The sequence below is a fragment of the Macaca nemestrina genome, chromosome X, assembly GCF_043159975.1.
Source record: "Macaca nemestrina isolate mMacNem1 chromosome X, mMacNem.hap1, whole genome shotgun sequence".
In the NCBI taxonomy this organism is placed as follows: domain Eukaryota; kingdom Metazoa; phylum Chordata; class Mammalia; order Primates; family Cercopithecidae; genus Macaca; species Macaca nemestrina.
In genome coordinates this window covers 82,548,517-82,565,733 of record NC_092145.1, presented here as the reverse complement: position 1 = coordinate 82,565,733, position 17,217 = coordinate 82,548,517, and the positions used below count along the sequence as shown (strand labels likewise).

The 17,217-nt window shown below is 45.3% G+C and overlaps 1 protein-coding gene across 8 annotated transcripts in view; it reads left to right on the top strand.

The window, feature by feature from the left end:
• The window catches only part of LOC105464734 (NHS like 2), a 237,247-nt gene extending 221,613 nt beyond the window's left edge, over positions 1–15,634 (top strand). For 7 of the 8 annotated variants that reach the window (XM_071088638.1, XM_011712761.3, XM_011712765.3 and 4 more), the window contains 3 exons: positions 553–2,883; positions 4,346–4,478; positions 5,364–15,634. In XM_071088638.1, coding sequence (XP_070944739.1) covers positions 759–2,883; positions 4,346–4,478; positions 5,364–5,685 — 2,580 coding nt within the window. In that variant the 5' untranslated portion in view covers positions 553–758 and the 3' untranslated portion in view covers positions 5,686–15,634. Of the gene's footprint in view, positions 1–552; positions 2,889–4,345; positions 4,479–5,363 lie in introns of those variants that run through there. The other variant, XM_011712762.3, reaches the window with a different exon arrangement.
• The last annotated feature ends 1,583 nt before the right edge of the window (positions 15,635–17,217 follow it).

Genomic DNA, 17,217 nt, shown 5'->3' with positions numbered 1-17,217 from the left:
AACGTTTGGGGATTTGGAACATCCAAACGTTTTCCTCACATCTGTAGGTTATCCTCAGCCTCTTATGTTGCAAAGCTTAAAAGTGACTGATGCGAACAGTGCAACCAGACTCTTAGCTTTGCAGTTTGGGCATACTCCAGAGTCACTGCTGGAGCCAAACGTCATACCATGCTGTCCTTAGTTCGGAAGCCTCTACTCTCATCTCCGGATGGATGAATGCTGAGGTCTGTGATGGTTTCATGAGCCTGGGGTGAAAGTATGGGGAAAATGCAAGGTAATCCCACATGACACTTCAGCTCTAAGAGGAATAATCAAAGCTGGAAAGTATTTGGCAGCCATCTGGACCATTCAAGGGCACCGTGTGACTCACTGTGGGGTGACGGGCAAGGACCCAATTTCCCCAGCATCCTCATCCATGGAAGGGAAGAACCAAGGAATTCTGACCAAGCTTTTGGCAAATGCTTCTTGGCAAAAAGTTGGTGCTTCTGTCTCAAAACAGCTGGTGGGAGATCCCTTGCTGTAGCACTCATGTCCTGTGTTTATTTCCTCCAGGTCACAGCAACAGCCCAGCAGGCAGTGTGGCCCACTCTACCACCTCTGACATCAGGCCCAGTCACTCAATTCTGGAAGGAGTTCATGGAAGAGTTGCAGTTGGTCAGGATGCTCGGTTCCCAAGTCTCACCTCGCCAGGACTGAGAACTCCTTCCAGTGAGCCGGACGAACCTCACCAGGCGCGGAGTGGCCCAAACCCTCCTGGCATGGAGAGCATGGGAATGGTGTACAGTGTCCCCAGTTCTTGCAATGGACCTACAGAATCAACCTTCTCCACTTCCTGGAAGGGAGATGCTTTTACCTACATGACTCCAAGTGCCACCAGCCAGAGCAATCAAGTCAATGAAAATGGGAAAAATCCTTCCTGTGGGAATTCTTGGGTCTCTCTAGACAAAGTCCCACCTCTGGTTCCTAAGGAGGCTGCTACCCTCCTTGTTGCTCGTGATAACCCAGCAGGATGCAGTGGGTCAGCTGGCTACCCTGAGCACCTTATTCAGCGAAGGCACATGCCCGAAAGACCCTCCAAGATTGGCCTTCTGACCAGTGGGACCACAAGGCTGGAGACAGGCCCCGGCGGGGCCAGCAGATTCCGGGAGCGGTCACTGTCTGTGCCCACAGACTCAGGCACCACAGATGTGGACTATGATGAGGAGCAGAAGGCCAATGAGGCCTGTGCCCTGCCTTTTGCCAGTACAAGCTCTGAGGGCAGTAACAGTGCTGACAACATCGCCTCCCTTAGTGCCCAGCAAGAGGCCCAGCACAGAAGGCAGAGGTCCAAGAGTATCTCACTTAGGAAGGCCAAAAAGAAGCCTTCCCCACCCACGCGCAGTGTCTCACTGGTCAAAGATGAGCCAGGCCTCTTGCCTGAAGGTGGGTCAGCACTACCCAAGGACCAGAGGCCCAAGAGCCTTTGCCTCTCCTTGGAACACCAAGGACATCACTCGTCCCACCCAGATGCTCAGGGTCACCCAGCTGTTCCAAACCACAAAGATCCAGAAGGTACACAATTCTCCCACCACTGGTATCTTACTGACTGGAAGTCTGGTGACACCTACCAATCCCTGTCCAGCTCCAGCACTGCCACTGGCACCACAGTCATTGAGTGCACCCAAGTTCAGGGCAGCTCAGAGTCTCTTGCCTCACCTTCCACCTCCAGAGCCACTACACCTTCCCAACTCTCCATTGAAGTGGAGGCCAGGGAGATATCCTCCCCGGGAAGGCCCCCTGGACTGATGTCACCCTCCAGTGGCTACTCCAGCCAGTCAGAAACACCAACACCTACTGTTTCCATGTCCCTGACCCTGGGCCACTTACCCCCTCCAAGCAGCAGTGTCCGAGTACGTCCAGTGGTACCTGAGAGGAAGTCATCACTACCCCCAACGTCACCAATGGAGAAATTTCCCAAGTCACGGCTATCATTTGACCTACCACTGACCTCTTCACCCAACCTGGATCTGTCTGGGATGAGTATCTCCATCCGAAGCAAAACCAAGGTGAGTCGGCACCACTCAGAGACAAATTTTGGTGTCAAGCTGGCCCAAAAAACTAATCCCAACCAGCCAATCATGCCTATGGTTACTCAGTCCGACCTACGTTCTGTTCGCCTGAGGTCGGTCAGCAAGTCTGAGCCGGAAGATGACATTGAGAGCCCTGACTGTGCCGAGGAATCCAGAGCAGAAGAAGTCTTCACCTTGCCAGAGAGAAAGACAAAACCTCCCGTAGCTGAGAAGCCTCCGGTGGCCCGGAGGCCTCCAAGCTTGGTCCACAAGCCACCATCTGTTCCTGAGGAGTATGCGCTAACTTCACCAACCTTGGCTATGCCCCCCAGGAGCTCAATTCAACATGCGAGACCACTCCCTCAAGACAGCTACACGGTAGTGCGGAAACCAAAGTCCTCCAGCTTCCCAGATGGCAGAAGCCCAGGGGAGTCAACAGCACCCTCATCTCTTGTTTTCACTCCTTTTGCCAGTTCCTCTGGTGCTTTCTTCTCAGGAACACAGCAGCCTCCCCAGGGAAGTGTGGAGGACGAGGGCCCCAAGGTGAGGGCCCTGCCTGAAAGAATTAGCCTCCAGAGCCAGGAAGAAGCTGAGAAAAAGAAAGGCAAGATTCCACCTCCCGTACCAAAAAAACCCAGCGTGCTGTACCTGCCTCTCACTTCTCCCACAGCTCAAATGGAGGCCTATGTGGCAGAACCAAGGCTGCCTCTCAGCCCCATCATCACCCTGGAGGAAGACGCCAAGTGTCCCCCCACCAGCGATGACCTGCAATCACTTGGTCAAAGGGTGACTTCAACTCCTCAGGCTGACAGTGAAAGGGAGGCAAGCCCTCTGGGTTAGTAAACTGTCTGTTGGCTTTTTCCTGCAGTCACAGGAGAGATGAGGGTGAGAATGAAGTGCCAGAGATGGAAGCAGATGCCCCAGAATAATTATCCTAATCCTAAGTCAGTGCGGGCACCTCTTGAGGGTTTGGGTTACTCTAAATAGGAACCACGGGCTGGCCTTACTGCCCTTGAGATCAAGACTAGCCCGAGGCAGATCTCCAAGGCCCAGTTTAGGCCACTCTCCCCTCTAAATCCCTAGTGCTGAGATAATGAAATCAAACTAGGTTCTAGCACCCTAGGACTTCAGCATCCCACGTCCCTAGCCAAGCATGCATCCTATCATGGGAACTACTCCTCCACCTCACTGTACAGTACTTTTCACTGGCTGCACTGAGTTTAATTCCCTACATGGGACTCAATACCCCACCAGACTGAGTTCATGTGCCATGGCAGGCTTGGAACCATCTGAAACAATGGAATATGTTGCCACCAGCAGCCTCTCTTTGTGCCTTCCGGAGGAAAGGGAGCTCACTTTCTTGGGTGGTTTGAGTTCTTTGGCTTTTCTTGGAACCATAAAACATAATACGTAATGTTTTTCATCCTTTCTTTTTCTGTCTGTCTTTGTTTTAATTGTGGTAAAGTACCCATAACATTTACCATCTTGACCATTTTTAAGTGTGCAGTTCATTCGTGTTAAGCACATTCACATTGTTAAGCAACCAATCTCCCAAACTCCTTTCATCTTGCAAAATTGAAACTCTGTACCCAGTAAACAACAACTCCTCTTTCTCCCTCCCCCCAGATTCCTCCCTCCAACCACCATTCTACTTTCTGGCTCTATGAATTTGACTCTAGACACCTCATATAAGTGGAATCATACAGTATTTGTCTTTTTGTGACTGGCTTATTCCACTTAGCTAATGTTGTCAGTGTTCATCCATGTTTCTCATTCTTTTCTGAACCCTTAACACCAAAAATCGAAATCTCATGGCCTTCTATATGCAGATTTGGACTTTCAGTATGAGTCAATCATGACTAAGCCAAGCAAATAAATCAAAACCCCAGGTAGTTGTAGAAAACGCTTCCTCAGACTCCACAGGCTCCCCTCTGAGATTCAAGTAGGTTCCACTCTAACCCACTGGGTGGGAGTCAGTACTTTAGATCGTTCCCAGCTCCTTCATTTAGAGAAATTATATACAGTGTTTAAAACAAGAGAATGCTCGGGCCACCCCTTATAATAACAAAGGCATGAGAGAATAGGGACCCATGCTGATCTTCACCACTCACTTCACCTTGGGCAAATCTTTAAGCTTCTGAACTTCATGTTCCTCCTCTGCAAAATGGAGATATTAAAAATCTCCACCCTGCTGCCCTCACAGAGTTGCTTTGACCATCAAATGAAATAACATATGAGAATGTACTTTGTCCTATCTATTGTGGTCAAAGTCATTCCTTTTGGTTTTTTATGTCTAGGGAGTTCCGTGGAACCAGGCACCGAAGAAAAAAGTTTAATCAGTGATAAAACAGCCGAATGGATTGCGGAGGATGATGATGACGTGTTTGTGGCTTCACGCACAACTGAAGATTTATTTACTGTGATACACAGGTCTGCACCAGTTTCCTTAATTCTAATTGCAATTGCCTTCCCTTTTTGTACTTAAAGAAAAACTGCTATTCCACATTGAAATCCTAATTGTAAAAGAAAAAGAAAAAAATTAAAAGTAAGAAAAAACTGCTACCTCTAAGCAGCCATTAGAATTGCACCTGGAGGCTAAGTTCAGATACCCACATATGTGAGCGCAGTCCAGGGCCTCGCATCTCAAATTCACTGATGTCGTTGGGTAAAGTGGAGGAAGGGAGGGGAGAGGAGGACCAGGTGCCGAGTGAGAGGCCCCTCGTCTCTTAGCAACCACTTGGCCTATTGTGGCTCCATCTGCTCTCTCTTAGCTCTGTCTATAGTCAGAGACATTTAACCCTTCACAGAATTCCTTGTACCAAAAAAATCCCATCAAGAGGTGAAGTGGGGCACCAGGCAGCATATCAAAACAGGAACTTAGGCAAAGAGGAACAAGATGGGGACCAGTTATTGGACAGGATTACAAGGCAGGGTTTCAGTGACAAGAAAACTGGGAAGAGTCGTATTAATGGAGCTAGACCACCAGTCCAGAACAGGATCAGTCCCCAGGCTGATTCAGAGTCACTGAACTACTAGCCTTGACTCCTGAAATTCGTCCTTGGTCCCAGAACCTGGGCAGGACTGAGGCTACAGGCACAGGACAAGTGACTCCAGCTGGGGGCATTGAAAGGAATGTGGGGATGGGAGGGCCCAACAAGGGTCTCTGAGGATTTAGGGGTGAGAGAGAGAGAAAGCAGATCAATACAGCTGCTTAAAGGGCTGCCGCCTGGATTATGTCACAGGCATGGGGGCCTGTGAAGCACTGGTAAATGTCTGCTGCATGAACTCACTCAAACCAAACTTTCTCTTATCTAGGTCCAAAAGGAAGCTGCTCGGCTGGAAGGAACCTGGTGAGGCCTTTGTGGGTGGCAGAACAAGTTCCCACTCACCAATAAAGAACACAGCTGAGTCTCCAATCAGTGAGTCTACCACCACCACAGGGTCAGGCAGCAGTGCCAACCTAGATGCTGGCAGAAATGACGATTTCAAGGCCTTGCTACAGAAGAAGGGAAGTAAGGCAACTCCAAGGTCTCGTCCCTCAGCAGCTGAACTGCTGAAGACCACTAACCCACTGGCTCGGAGAATTATTGCACAATTTTCAAAAGACTATGAAACCACCGATAACCCCAGTACCTAAGCCCTGGGCTCAACAAGCAGGATTTACTTACTAAACTTGACTAGAGAAGGGGGAAGAGAAAGGGTCTTTAAACAGAACCGTGGGAATAACAACAGAGCCTACATTTCTTTTACATTAACTCACATTCTGGACAGCAGGAGAGAGGCTACTTCATCTAGAGCTAAAATCATCTGGCACTTAATCATCTTCAGACATTTTTATGTTTTCATACTTATAAGCTTGTCATGACTGACTACCGAGTTTCTTCTTATTTTCCCCAGTGGTGTGCACTAACTAAGAAGAAATTTTCAGATGCCAGGGCACATGTGCCACTTTTTCAATTCAATAACCCGGCTGCTCCATCCCTGGCTCCTGTCACTGAGGAGTGCAGTGTGAGAGCAGATTGGAGGCTGCCAAACCTGGGGGGCATAGGATGCCATTGCTCATTATTCACTTTCCTAGGAAGGCTCTGATGGCCCTGTGTGCAAACACAGAAAGACTCTGATGCCTCCTCAACCACAGTTTAGCTTTCCTCTGCACTTGCGAGAGGTTTGCAGGGTGCACTTATTTCGGCATGGGGTTGATTGGATGGCTTTTGTGGTGCAGAATATGACTGTGACTCCATCCTGAAACTTAATGCCTTTTTCAGTTTGATTGTCTACACGGAGATCAGGGTGATAAGTTTCAATAAACATATAGACATCCCCCGCCCCCCTCGCAACTCCCATTAGCTAGAAAAGACCAGGACTGGGTTGCTTTGAATGAACCAAGTTTGACCAACAAACCAGACAGCCATTTGTTCACTCAGATCTAGCCGAGGTAGCTCACAAGTGCACCTTGAGATCCTCCATATGTCTGTCAACAGCGATAGCCAGGATCTGTGCCCAGCTCATGCTGCATTCTAAAAACTCTCATTTCATTTGCATATAACATTCATTACAGGAAGTAATTAACTGAAGGAACAGCATCATCAAAGGCTCAAGGAGAATAGAAAGTAAGTGCATCTTGCCCCCCACCAGTCAATTCAGACTGTGGTTTGTGGTGGTTTGGTTTTGTTTAAAGGAAGTCCGACTCTGTTCCAAAAACCAAGAACATATAAACTAAAAGGATCTATCCAAAATCTAAAAGGCAGTCTTGCCAGTTGCTATGGCCCATAATGCACACACACCACACACACACACACACAAAAGGGCTACTTTTTGCCATTTAGGTTCTGTGTTTAACCAGCTTTCAATTAACCTTGCTGGGGGAGAGCATAAGAACCTGGGTAAATAGCATACTGAAAGAGCTTCAGAATAATCATTGCGACCCCTCCCTGCCCCCACCTCCCACAAAGCTTGTAGGCACTAACTATTCTTGTCAGCTCAATTTTCTAAGCAGAGCAAGAGCAGTGATTCATTTGATTTTTGTATGCCTGATTTCTGGGAGGTTGGGGAGGAAGACAAAGCATTGAGCAAAGAAAACCTGCTGACCAATGATGGAAAGTTAATTGTCTACTGTCTTCGAGAGGCAAAAAGAACAGTGGAATGAAATTGTAGCCTGCTTCACAAAGAGAGTTCCCCAGCCCCTTCCTACTTCACTCCCCACCCAATAGATTCAATGGTCAACCTCCTGGAGGATGCAGTAAGAGTTCCAGAGACAAGCAGTTCTCAACTTTGATAGGTTATATTGCCCAATGAGAAGCCACCTCTTAGCTCAACTGCCCACACTCCAGCTGGACAGAGCAGCTGAAAAACCACACTAAGTACTGAGAAAACTTGGGCCTCTCACAAGAGAAGCCCTAGGTCTAGGCCCTTTGTTGTTATAGTTCTGAATCTGAGACTTCTGGAAACAGGCCAGGCCCACCAACTCCCTTGCAACCAGCACTTCGACACTTAAAATAATAAACAGCAAGGCCCAGTTGCTTTTGAAAGTACTAGAACTACTTGGTGTGAAGGTCTTAACCAAATTCGAAATTTCAGGGATTTTGCCTGAAATAAAATCAATTCATCCCTGGCCTCAGTTTATATATGAATGCCACCTTTGTCTGCTCCAGACTTAGAATTCCAAAAAACAAACATTTTCCTCTGTAGTAACTGAAGGAGCGTTTATGCTTTTGCTTAGCAAAAGTGAAAGGACACCAGGGTCTGCTCCTTGGGAACCATTATGACTGGTTGAACGTTAAAGCTGAGTATGGGACTCACATAGTATAGGCCTTGTTACTTTTGTTGACTTTCCTGGAAGTTTCTTGTTTACTACTTCTAACGGGTTTTGCCTCTCCCCTCACCTTGCTACCTCTGGAGGTTTTCCCAAAAGATTCTGAAGCTGAATGCTCAGACACCTTTATGTTTGTCAATTACCTTTAGTCTTGCTTTCTCTACAATAGTCTATATGCCTGGAATTCTTAGAATATCTTCTACATCATCACTGTGGCCCACCCAGTGGTGTTCCCATTAGCACAAGAGGATTTGGGGCAGAAATCATATGGTCAGAGAGGACATTTAAGACTGGAAGTATTCATTTAATTTTTCAAATTAATTTTTTGTAAAGATGGGAGTCTTGCTATGTTGCCCATGCTGGTCTTGAACTCCTGGGCTCAAGCGATCCTCTTGCCTTGGCCTCCCAAAGTGCTGGGATTAAAGGGGTAAGCCACCGTGCCTGGCCTCATTTAATATTTTGCAACAGGTAAACATAGTCCCAAATAAACAACCAAACTGTAAAACTTCTACTAATAACTAATTAACAGAACACCAAGCATATTCCCCACTCCTAACACTCAACCTCTCTCCTACCTTTGATTATCATAACACCACTCTCTCTCCCACCCAGGCACTTACCACAATGTTTGTTGCCTTCTGCACTTGCTCTGCTGACCCTGGAGAAGAGAGGCTGAAAGCCCCTCTCAGAAAGGCTTACAGAGAATCCAGCACTACTTCGATTACTAGTACAAATAATAATGATAATGATTTTTGAAGGTGGAATAGAGAAGAGATTTGAGTGAAATTAAGTTGGCCCTAGGAGGTCAGCTTCCATTTCAAGTTGTCCCTATCCTCTTTTTTCCTCCCCATTCCAATCAGTAGCAACAGATGGCTCTGCTAGCCTGACTTTGATCTAGTCACCATCCCCAGGGGAGGAGGTTAACTGTTAACCAAGGATGCTTTGCATTTGGTGGGTAGTCAGTACATGTTTTTGAGGATAGTTATTAATAGTACAATAGCAAGCTTTGCTGGTATCTCCTCTCCTCATCCTGCACTACTTGGCCTGCCTCAGCTCCTGACTGGGCCTCCCCCACCGGCCCCAACTTATCCCTCAGTCCCAAATCCCATGAACTGCATCCCTAGCACAACTCACCCATAAAGGAAGCGAGACAACAGGAAGCAAAATAAATAATTTTAGCTTAATGAACACAAACTGACCAGTTGATCTGGATAAATTACCTTGAACGTGCAGACAGAGGAGATCCTACCAGGCTCTCCTAACGAGCATTGCACCTGACATCCAGTGTAACTATCTGGACAACACAGACCCGATTGCAGTCTCTCTGTACCTGTCTGAGCAGATCTGTCCATGCACCTGCCCTCTTCTTCATCAATGAACAAGTTGGGAAAAAGATGAGTTCACGCTCAGTGCTCTGTTCCTCACTCATTCCGCCTTTCATTATCAAGTCTGTGACACAATGGTGAGCTTTCGCTTTAATATGATTTGCTAGGGCCAGGACTAGGGTGAGGTGAGTGAGGCGCCTAGGGCGCAAAATTCAAAGAGGTGCCCACTCTCAGGGCCATGCAAGTGCCTTACCCTCGTCCCAGCCCTGTGATTTGCACTCTTTAAAGTAATATCAGTTTATCTTCTTCCTATGAACAAGTATAGTCCTTCTGATTTGGGGTGGGGGGTTAACTCCCTATCTCTTGTTGCACCAAATATTTTATTGCTACCTGTTTTTCCATTGCTGTAAGTCTTTGTGTGCCTATACATTAAAGAATCTTTAGTAGTGTTAATGTCGGAAAACATAGTTGATTTCTAAGTAATATGCTCCAGGTGGCAATTTAACACCCATTTCAGCAGGGATGCTCCCAGGGCCAGCCCTTCAACAAAAGAGTGACTGAGTTGGAGGTCTGTCACCAGGATCCTCCCTCTCCTCTTTCTGCTCCATTCTCCCAAACCTCACTTCCCAGCACCAACTCTCCTCAGTGCCTCCTACTTCCTTCTCCTCCTCTCTAAGAAAAACATGCTCTCAGGAAAGGGATAAATTCATTTACTTTGAGATTATAAGGCTTAATGCTACCTCTTTTGAGGGTAGCATTTTAACAAGGGAAAAGCCTTAAGCCAAAGGAATGAAGTTCTACTTGCAGAATGTTAGGCATCAACTAGTGGTAGAAGTGTATTTTTCACCATGGAAAGGCCAAATTCCCTGATGCCTAACTCCAGAGTATAGAAAATATCTTAATTGCCTGGAATCATTTGAGTTACTAGCGGATGGTCAATTAAATTGTCCTGATACCCAATGCTATTCAATATGGTTACTACCAAGGGACTCTCAGAAATGGCTACTAAAAGCCACTGAGAAGGTCTAGATCATTCATATTGTACATTGACATTTTTACATAAATGGAATTAATACTACTTACCATTTGAGTAAAGAACACAAGGATTTAAAGAGTCTGTGAAAATATGTCCTGTTTGTGAAAGGTGAAACTGTCCAATCCATGTCCCGTCAATGTCAGTTGTCCAGTATTGGTGGTGATTATTAAACTTATTGGAGGTACAACTTTACCTCCAATAAGCTTACCTTTACAAGCTTCTGCTTTCCCTCCTTCATCTCTGTTATGGGCTATCAGTCCAGCTTGGTGTGAAAATGAGACTATATCTATACTAGAGCCCCCAGTCCTCTCAAAGCCTTTGCATGTATTTCAGCTACAAGTGACAAGGATATTAGGGATTTAAAAGGACAAGAGAGTGGGAAAGAGGTATAAGGAAGTGCCTTTGTCAAAATGCAGCAAAAAGTATAATGATATAAACATAATATGAAATAAGCAAAGTTTTAGAATACTTTGAAACAGATTTATAGAGGAATACATAGTAAATAGTTATAGACACACATTTGGGGCGTTTTTAATAAGATTAGCAAGAAGACATTTGCATGAGTAATGAGCAATGTGAAACGGGCATTATACTTTTGTTCAGTAAAGCCCAAAATCTAGGCCAATCATTCTCAAAGTGCAGTTCCAGGAGCAGCAACAGCAGCATCCCTGGAGAGAGAGAGAGAGAGTGTGTGTGTGGGTGTGTGTGTGTGCGTGCGCATTCCAGTGATGTTACTCCTTCAAGCCCCTGAATCACTATAGCCACCACTCTCCAACTGATTCCAACCTTTACCATTATTTTGGCTCTCATCATAATGACCAGTCTCTGGCCAAGAGGTGTATATTGTTATTTTGGTCAGGCATATGTTTGTTTGGTTTTAAGAAATTATCAGATTGAGAAGTCTCATGTTTTATGGGACTCTGGTGCATATGCTTAAAAAAAAAAAAAAGAGAACTTATCATATTGGATCAACAAATTGCTCAACCTACAAAATCTTTGATTTGACTTAGCACATCTGGCCTGCTTTGGGTTAAAAAAAAAAAAAAAAAGAGTTTTTAAACTCACAAATGGAAAAAAAAGGGGAAAGGTGTTAGGTTTGTTTGGTATTGCCAGCTCTTAAATACCTGTCTTCACCATGGCTCTGGCAGAAGTAGATTTGATTTTAAGATTTTTGCCTAAATAGTGGAATTTGATAGCAACGAACTCCAAAACAAAATCTGAACTGAAACAACTAGTTAACCCCTCTCAGCCTCTTTGTAATGCCAAGCTTTATAGACATTTATTCCTTAGGTGGTCTTGAGCTTTTTCTAACATCCAATTTTATAAAACGTTATGCATGCAAACGCAGCATTGTGCTCATTGTACAAGTCACCTCAAATTCATTCCTTCCCCCATGTGTATCATGGCGAAGAAGTATCAATATATGTGTGTTCTGAGGTCTTCTGATGAATTGTCAATTACAAACTTTTTCATTCATTTTTAAATGAGATATATTTACCCTGGCTAGTGGTTAAAATTTTATTCTTTTTATTATATTTCATTGCTACTTTTTTCTACTGACTCCAAAGCTTACTTTGGGGAATACTTCTTATTTCTAGATTGTTGTATTTATCTTATTTCTATATTTATCTGCAGTCTTGGAATGTTAGAGCTGAAAGGGACCAACCTCTCTCATTTCACTCATGAGGAAGCTGAGGCCCAGAAAGTTCAAATAACTTATATACAAGGTCACACAGTGAGTCAGCTGTGGGGCCCAGCCTCAGTTCCAGGTCTCCTGCCCTTGGGTCCAGTGTGGTTTCATTTAAAGCACTACAATTTATAGAAGACCCACAGCTGGCTTCTACTTTTATGACACATGAATTTCCCAGGTATTACAATGAACTAATATATGTGCTTTAAGGGAAAGTATTCAAGAGTTCTTTAATTCATTAATCCAAAGACGAATTGGATTTTCAGGTTAGAAACATTAGTTTCCCTCCAAATTCGATATGTGTACCCTACTTAGTACAATGGATGTTTTCCCTAAAAGTTGTGTGAAAAATGAATTTTTTATATATCAAGTATCATTTTTTCATAGGTAAACTTCCTATATAAGGGAACCTTCTGGTGACTTCTTTTTGAAAAACTGAGATTCCTCTTGTCATTTTCCCATAGTGTCTCTACTTTTTTTAGTGCAAACTTTTGTATTTGGTGTTTATTTAAAAGTAGGGTACAACCCAACCAATATTAGCTTTCCCAGAATCTACTTTAGCCTTCCCTTCTTTTTTTTTTCTTTTTTTTTTTCTTTTCTTTTTTTTTTTTGAGACGGAGTCTTGCTCAGTCACCCAGGCTGGAGTGCAGTGGCGCGATCTCAGCTCACTGCAAGCTCCGCCTCCCGGGTTCACGCCATTCTCCTGCCTCAGCCTCCACGCCCGGCTAATTTTTTTGTATTTTTAGTAGAGAAGGTGTTTCACTGTCTCAAATCTCCTGACCTCGTGATCCGCCCGTCTCGTCCTCCCAAAGTGCTGGGATTACAGGCGTGAGCCACCGTAGCCTTCCCTTCTTAATATTTATGAGAAATTTTCAGACTATTAAATGCTCATGAGATATTTAGTTGTGTTCTAGAAATTTCACCTGGCTTGATATTCTAGCAATCCCTGGGCTCAAATTCCAGCTCCATCTTACCAAACAATAACAGAATTCGCTAATCAGTACAAAGCTCCCCATGCAGTCTCTTTTCCAGAACATTCTTTGCCTAATGTTCCTTAGTGTTGCTGTCTCTTTAGTTGGGGCCTCCTTCCTTAGTACATGCATACCTTACTATTCTGTGGAATTGCAAGCTGTGCATCTTTTAGAAGCACACTAGTCAAACTGATTGGCATTTCCGTTTATTTTCCATTATTCCCTTGTTTCTCCTGGACCTCCTCTGGTTTCTCTTTTCGAGGATGCTCAGAGGCTTCTCACCAGAAATTGGTGAGATTTCCCCCATCATCTAGATAGGAGATTGACAAATTCTGTAAAGGTTAAGACAGTGACTATTTTAGGCTTTGTGGGCTACATGTGTTCTCTGTAGCACATTCTTCTTTGTTGTTGCTGTTTGTTCATTCGTTCATTTTGCAACCTTTGGATAATGTAAACCACTTTTTTTTTTTTTTTTTTTGAGATGGAGTCTCCCTCAGCCAGGCTGGAGGGCAATGGTGCAATCTTGGCTCATTACAACCTCTGCCTCCCGGGTTCAGGCGATTCTCCTGCCTCAGCTTCCCGGGTAGCTGGGTCTACAGGCGCGTGCCACCATGCCCAGCTATATATATATATATTTTTTTTTTGGTATTTTTAGTAGAGACGGAGTTTCACCATATTGGCCAGGATGTTCTCGATCTCCTAACCTTGTGATCCGCCTGCCTCGGCCTCCCAAAGTGCTGGAATTACAGGCGTGAGCTACCGTGCCCTGCCAATGTAAACCTTTCTTAGCTCATGGGCTATGCAAAGCCTTAGGCTGACCCCTGATCCAGACTGTCTTCTGGGACAAGCATTTCTGTGAACTGCCCCATTTGATAACTGAGTTGTGCAGTAGCTGATGTGGTTTATTGCCTTCCCATCTACTGCATTGTCAGACCAGTCTGACTGCACAGGGGCAAGTGGAGGGGGGCTGCATATGCCAACCATTACTCTTCAATCGAGTGTCCTTTATGAGCTCTCTCTCTCTCTCTCACTGACTACCTCAGTGTAGAAACCCTCATTTTTTTCCCCAGACCTATCCTTGTTACCCAATGTGCCTCTGCTTCCCTCGGTTTAGGGTAAACTGGAAGGAGAGAATTTCTGAGTTCTCTTACTTATTTTGTTCCATAACTTCTCCCCCAAATATGTGGTTGGGGACCCCCACCCTGGTACACCCTGTCCTGCCTTATACTAGTATCATGAGTTTAGGGCTATCGTTGGAAAGTCTGGCAGCCCAGGCCATAGGATTCCAGTTCAGCCTACGATTTCCTAGGGAAATCACCAGGTTCCAAAGGCTGGTTTTTAAACCTGGAATATCCATGTATCCATTTCCTAATGCAGTTTTGACCTGTTCTGGACAGAGCACTCAGCCCTAGCGAGAAAACCAATGAGGTGCAGAAGATATTCTGTGCCCACAGTTTTTCCCTGCCTTCTGGACCCTTGGCCCCTGGGATGGGCTCCTTGGGATTGCCCATGCAACAACACAGCCACGAGACATTCAGCACACCACCTCCTCCTGTGTTTTGAACCTCTAAATGGATTCTGTCCTAAAGCTTCTTCACGTCTCTCTCCATCCTGTTCCCATCTCCAACTCTCATGCTTCTTGGGAGTCTGAAGCTCAGATTCACATTTTCACATTTTCTCATATAAACGTTGTGGTTATAGAATGGATGACATGTATGTGTCTGTGTGAGTTTGGGTTCTCAACCTGGACTGTGAGGGCTAATAAATTCCCAAATCACACCATACATGTGCACATGCACACACACACACACACACACACACACACACACACACACACACACAGTCCAGCACCCTCATCGGTTCTCTGGTCCAGATCTGATGAGACTGGTCAAGAAAGGGATGGTGGGGGCTCCTGAAGCATTTGCCCTTTCTTGCCTCTTGAAACTTTCTTTCCACTGGCAATTCAAAACAGGCCGACATACAGAGGGCTAGCACTCTAATTTGATGTTGACTCAGTCATTCAGACCTAGCTCTCAGGCTGCAGCTTTTCCTAGCGCAGCAAATTGCTTCTTAAAATCTTTAGCTTGATTTCTGTCATTTGAGCCCAGGGATCTACCCACTTACTGAAATCTAAATTTTTGAAAATCAGTGATGCAAATAGTTTTCAGGATTTCCCTATTTAAAAGCATCCATGAAACAGTTCCTTTATGCCTTCTGTTTAGGATTTCCAGAATTAGGAAGGGAAACCAGGCTTGTGCCTTGGATCCAAAAGCAGCAAAAATACTACACTTGCCAAAAGCAAACTGAGGAATCAGCATTGGCCAGTCCTAGTATGCAGTCAGGAGGTGGACTTTTGTTAAGTTAGCCCTTACCATTTAGTACTTACTGAGTGCCAACAATGCACTTAGAAAAATAAGGGAGACAAGAATTTACAGACCAATACCGTAAACTGGAAGGTACAGGTAAGACACATCTCCTAGAGCTGAGAATGTGTCCCTAACATTTCAAGAAGCAGCAGAAAGTAGGAGAGATCACGATCCCAGTCTTTTTAGGATTCCAACACAAAATGGAAGGGAGCCCTCTGCGGAGTGACATTACAAAGGGTTTTTCTTGTCTTTCTCTAAAATTTAAAAAAAAAAAAAAAAAAAAAAAAGGCATTCCTTACTGGCTTGCTACCAGCAATTGAACTGTATTCTTTATATAGCTAGAGCTGTTTGTGTCTTCTTAAAATAAACTTTTTCTGTTAAAATCATTTTCTGTTTCACCCTCTGGTTTTCATTGTAGCAATGATACCTTTATTCAGACACTCCGCCCAGTTTGTGAGCATGTTTAACCATCCACACGAGTATGGGGCCCACACACATTGGATTTGATGCTCACGAACCTGAGAGCTCAAAACAGCTATGTGGCACAGAATATCTTGCAGAAACCTGGCCCACTGAGCCATGGGCCTAAAGGCAGGTAACCCATGTTCTGGGACTTCATTTCTGGGATTCGAGTCCAGCCGTTCCTGGAGTCAACAAGGGGGAGTGGGCAGCCATCACCAGGCCCCTGAGGGGAGGAGGCAGCCTTAGCAACTATCCCCAGGGCAAAAACTCCCTCTCTGTTCTCTAGCTCAATAAAGTCACCCAGCAAGGCAGACCAGAGTGAGTCTGGGCTGGGAGCAAAAAATCCCAGACCAAATGTGGTCCAGATCATTTCCATCCCTCAAGAAGGGTATGGTCCCACCAAGCAGATGGTGACAGCCATATTTGAGAGTCAAATCTCATCAAAAGAAGAAAGGAACTTTGTTATCTATTCCCAACTGTCCCAGGCCTCTAAGGCTGAGGCCCTTGTAGCCAGCATCCCTGTCTCCCCAGGCCCCTGACACCACCGGGCTGCTCTTCCAAAAGATAGACCAGAACTGGAAATAGCCAGAAAACCTACAAGGGAAGGGAGAGGGGCCAGGGCCACCCTCAGACAATAGTGTGTGTTTAAGTTGGAGATAAAGGTCAGAAAAGGAAGCTAGCTTGAGGTGGGCCTCATGGCAAGCAGTCCCTTGGTAGAACCCTGCAGTTCAAGGTCTGGTGTTCACTCCAGCAGGTTCAGAACTCCTTTGTACCTGTCTTAGTTCATGTTCTGTTGCTATAACAGAATACCATAGACTGAGTAATTAATAAAGAAAAGAAATTCACTTATTTCTTACAGCTCTGGAGGCTGAAAAGTCCAAGGACATGTTTCTGGCATCTGGAGAGGGCCTTCTTACTGAGTCATAACAGAGTGTGGGACATCACATGGCAAGAGAGCAAGAGCATGCCATCCTAGGTCTCTCTTCCTCCTATAAAGCCACCAGTTCATCATGCCCGCCCCCCCACCACCACCACCACCACCGATGACCAACACACAAATTTTGAAGGACACATTGAAACCACAGCAGTGCCACACCACCATACGCTGATGAAACTTTTAAGGGTTTATTCACACTAACCAAACTCACAAGACAGGTCCTGGTATGTTAATTAACGGAAGAGAGAATATACCTCTCAAACAAAGGTCATAAACAGGAGGGCTGCAGGCTGAATTGAATTCACATACATTGTCTAGAGTACACAGTGCTGTTTGTCAATTTTTAAAAATTTAGGGGGCCGGGTGCGGTGGCTTATGCCTGTAATCCCAGCACTTTGTGAGGCCAAGGCAGTTGGATCACCTGAGGTCAGGAGTTCGAGACCAGCCTGACCAACAAGATGAAACCCCATCTCTACTAAAAATATAAAAATTAGCCGGGTGTGGTGGCAGGCACCTGTAGTCCCAGCTACTCGGGAGGCTGAGAGAGGAGAATTGCTTGAACCCGGGAGG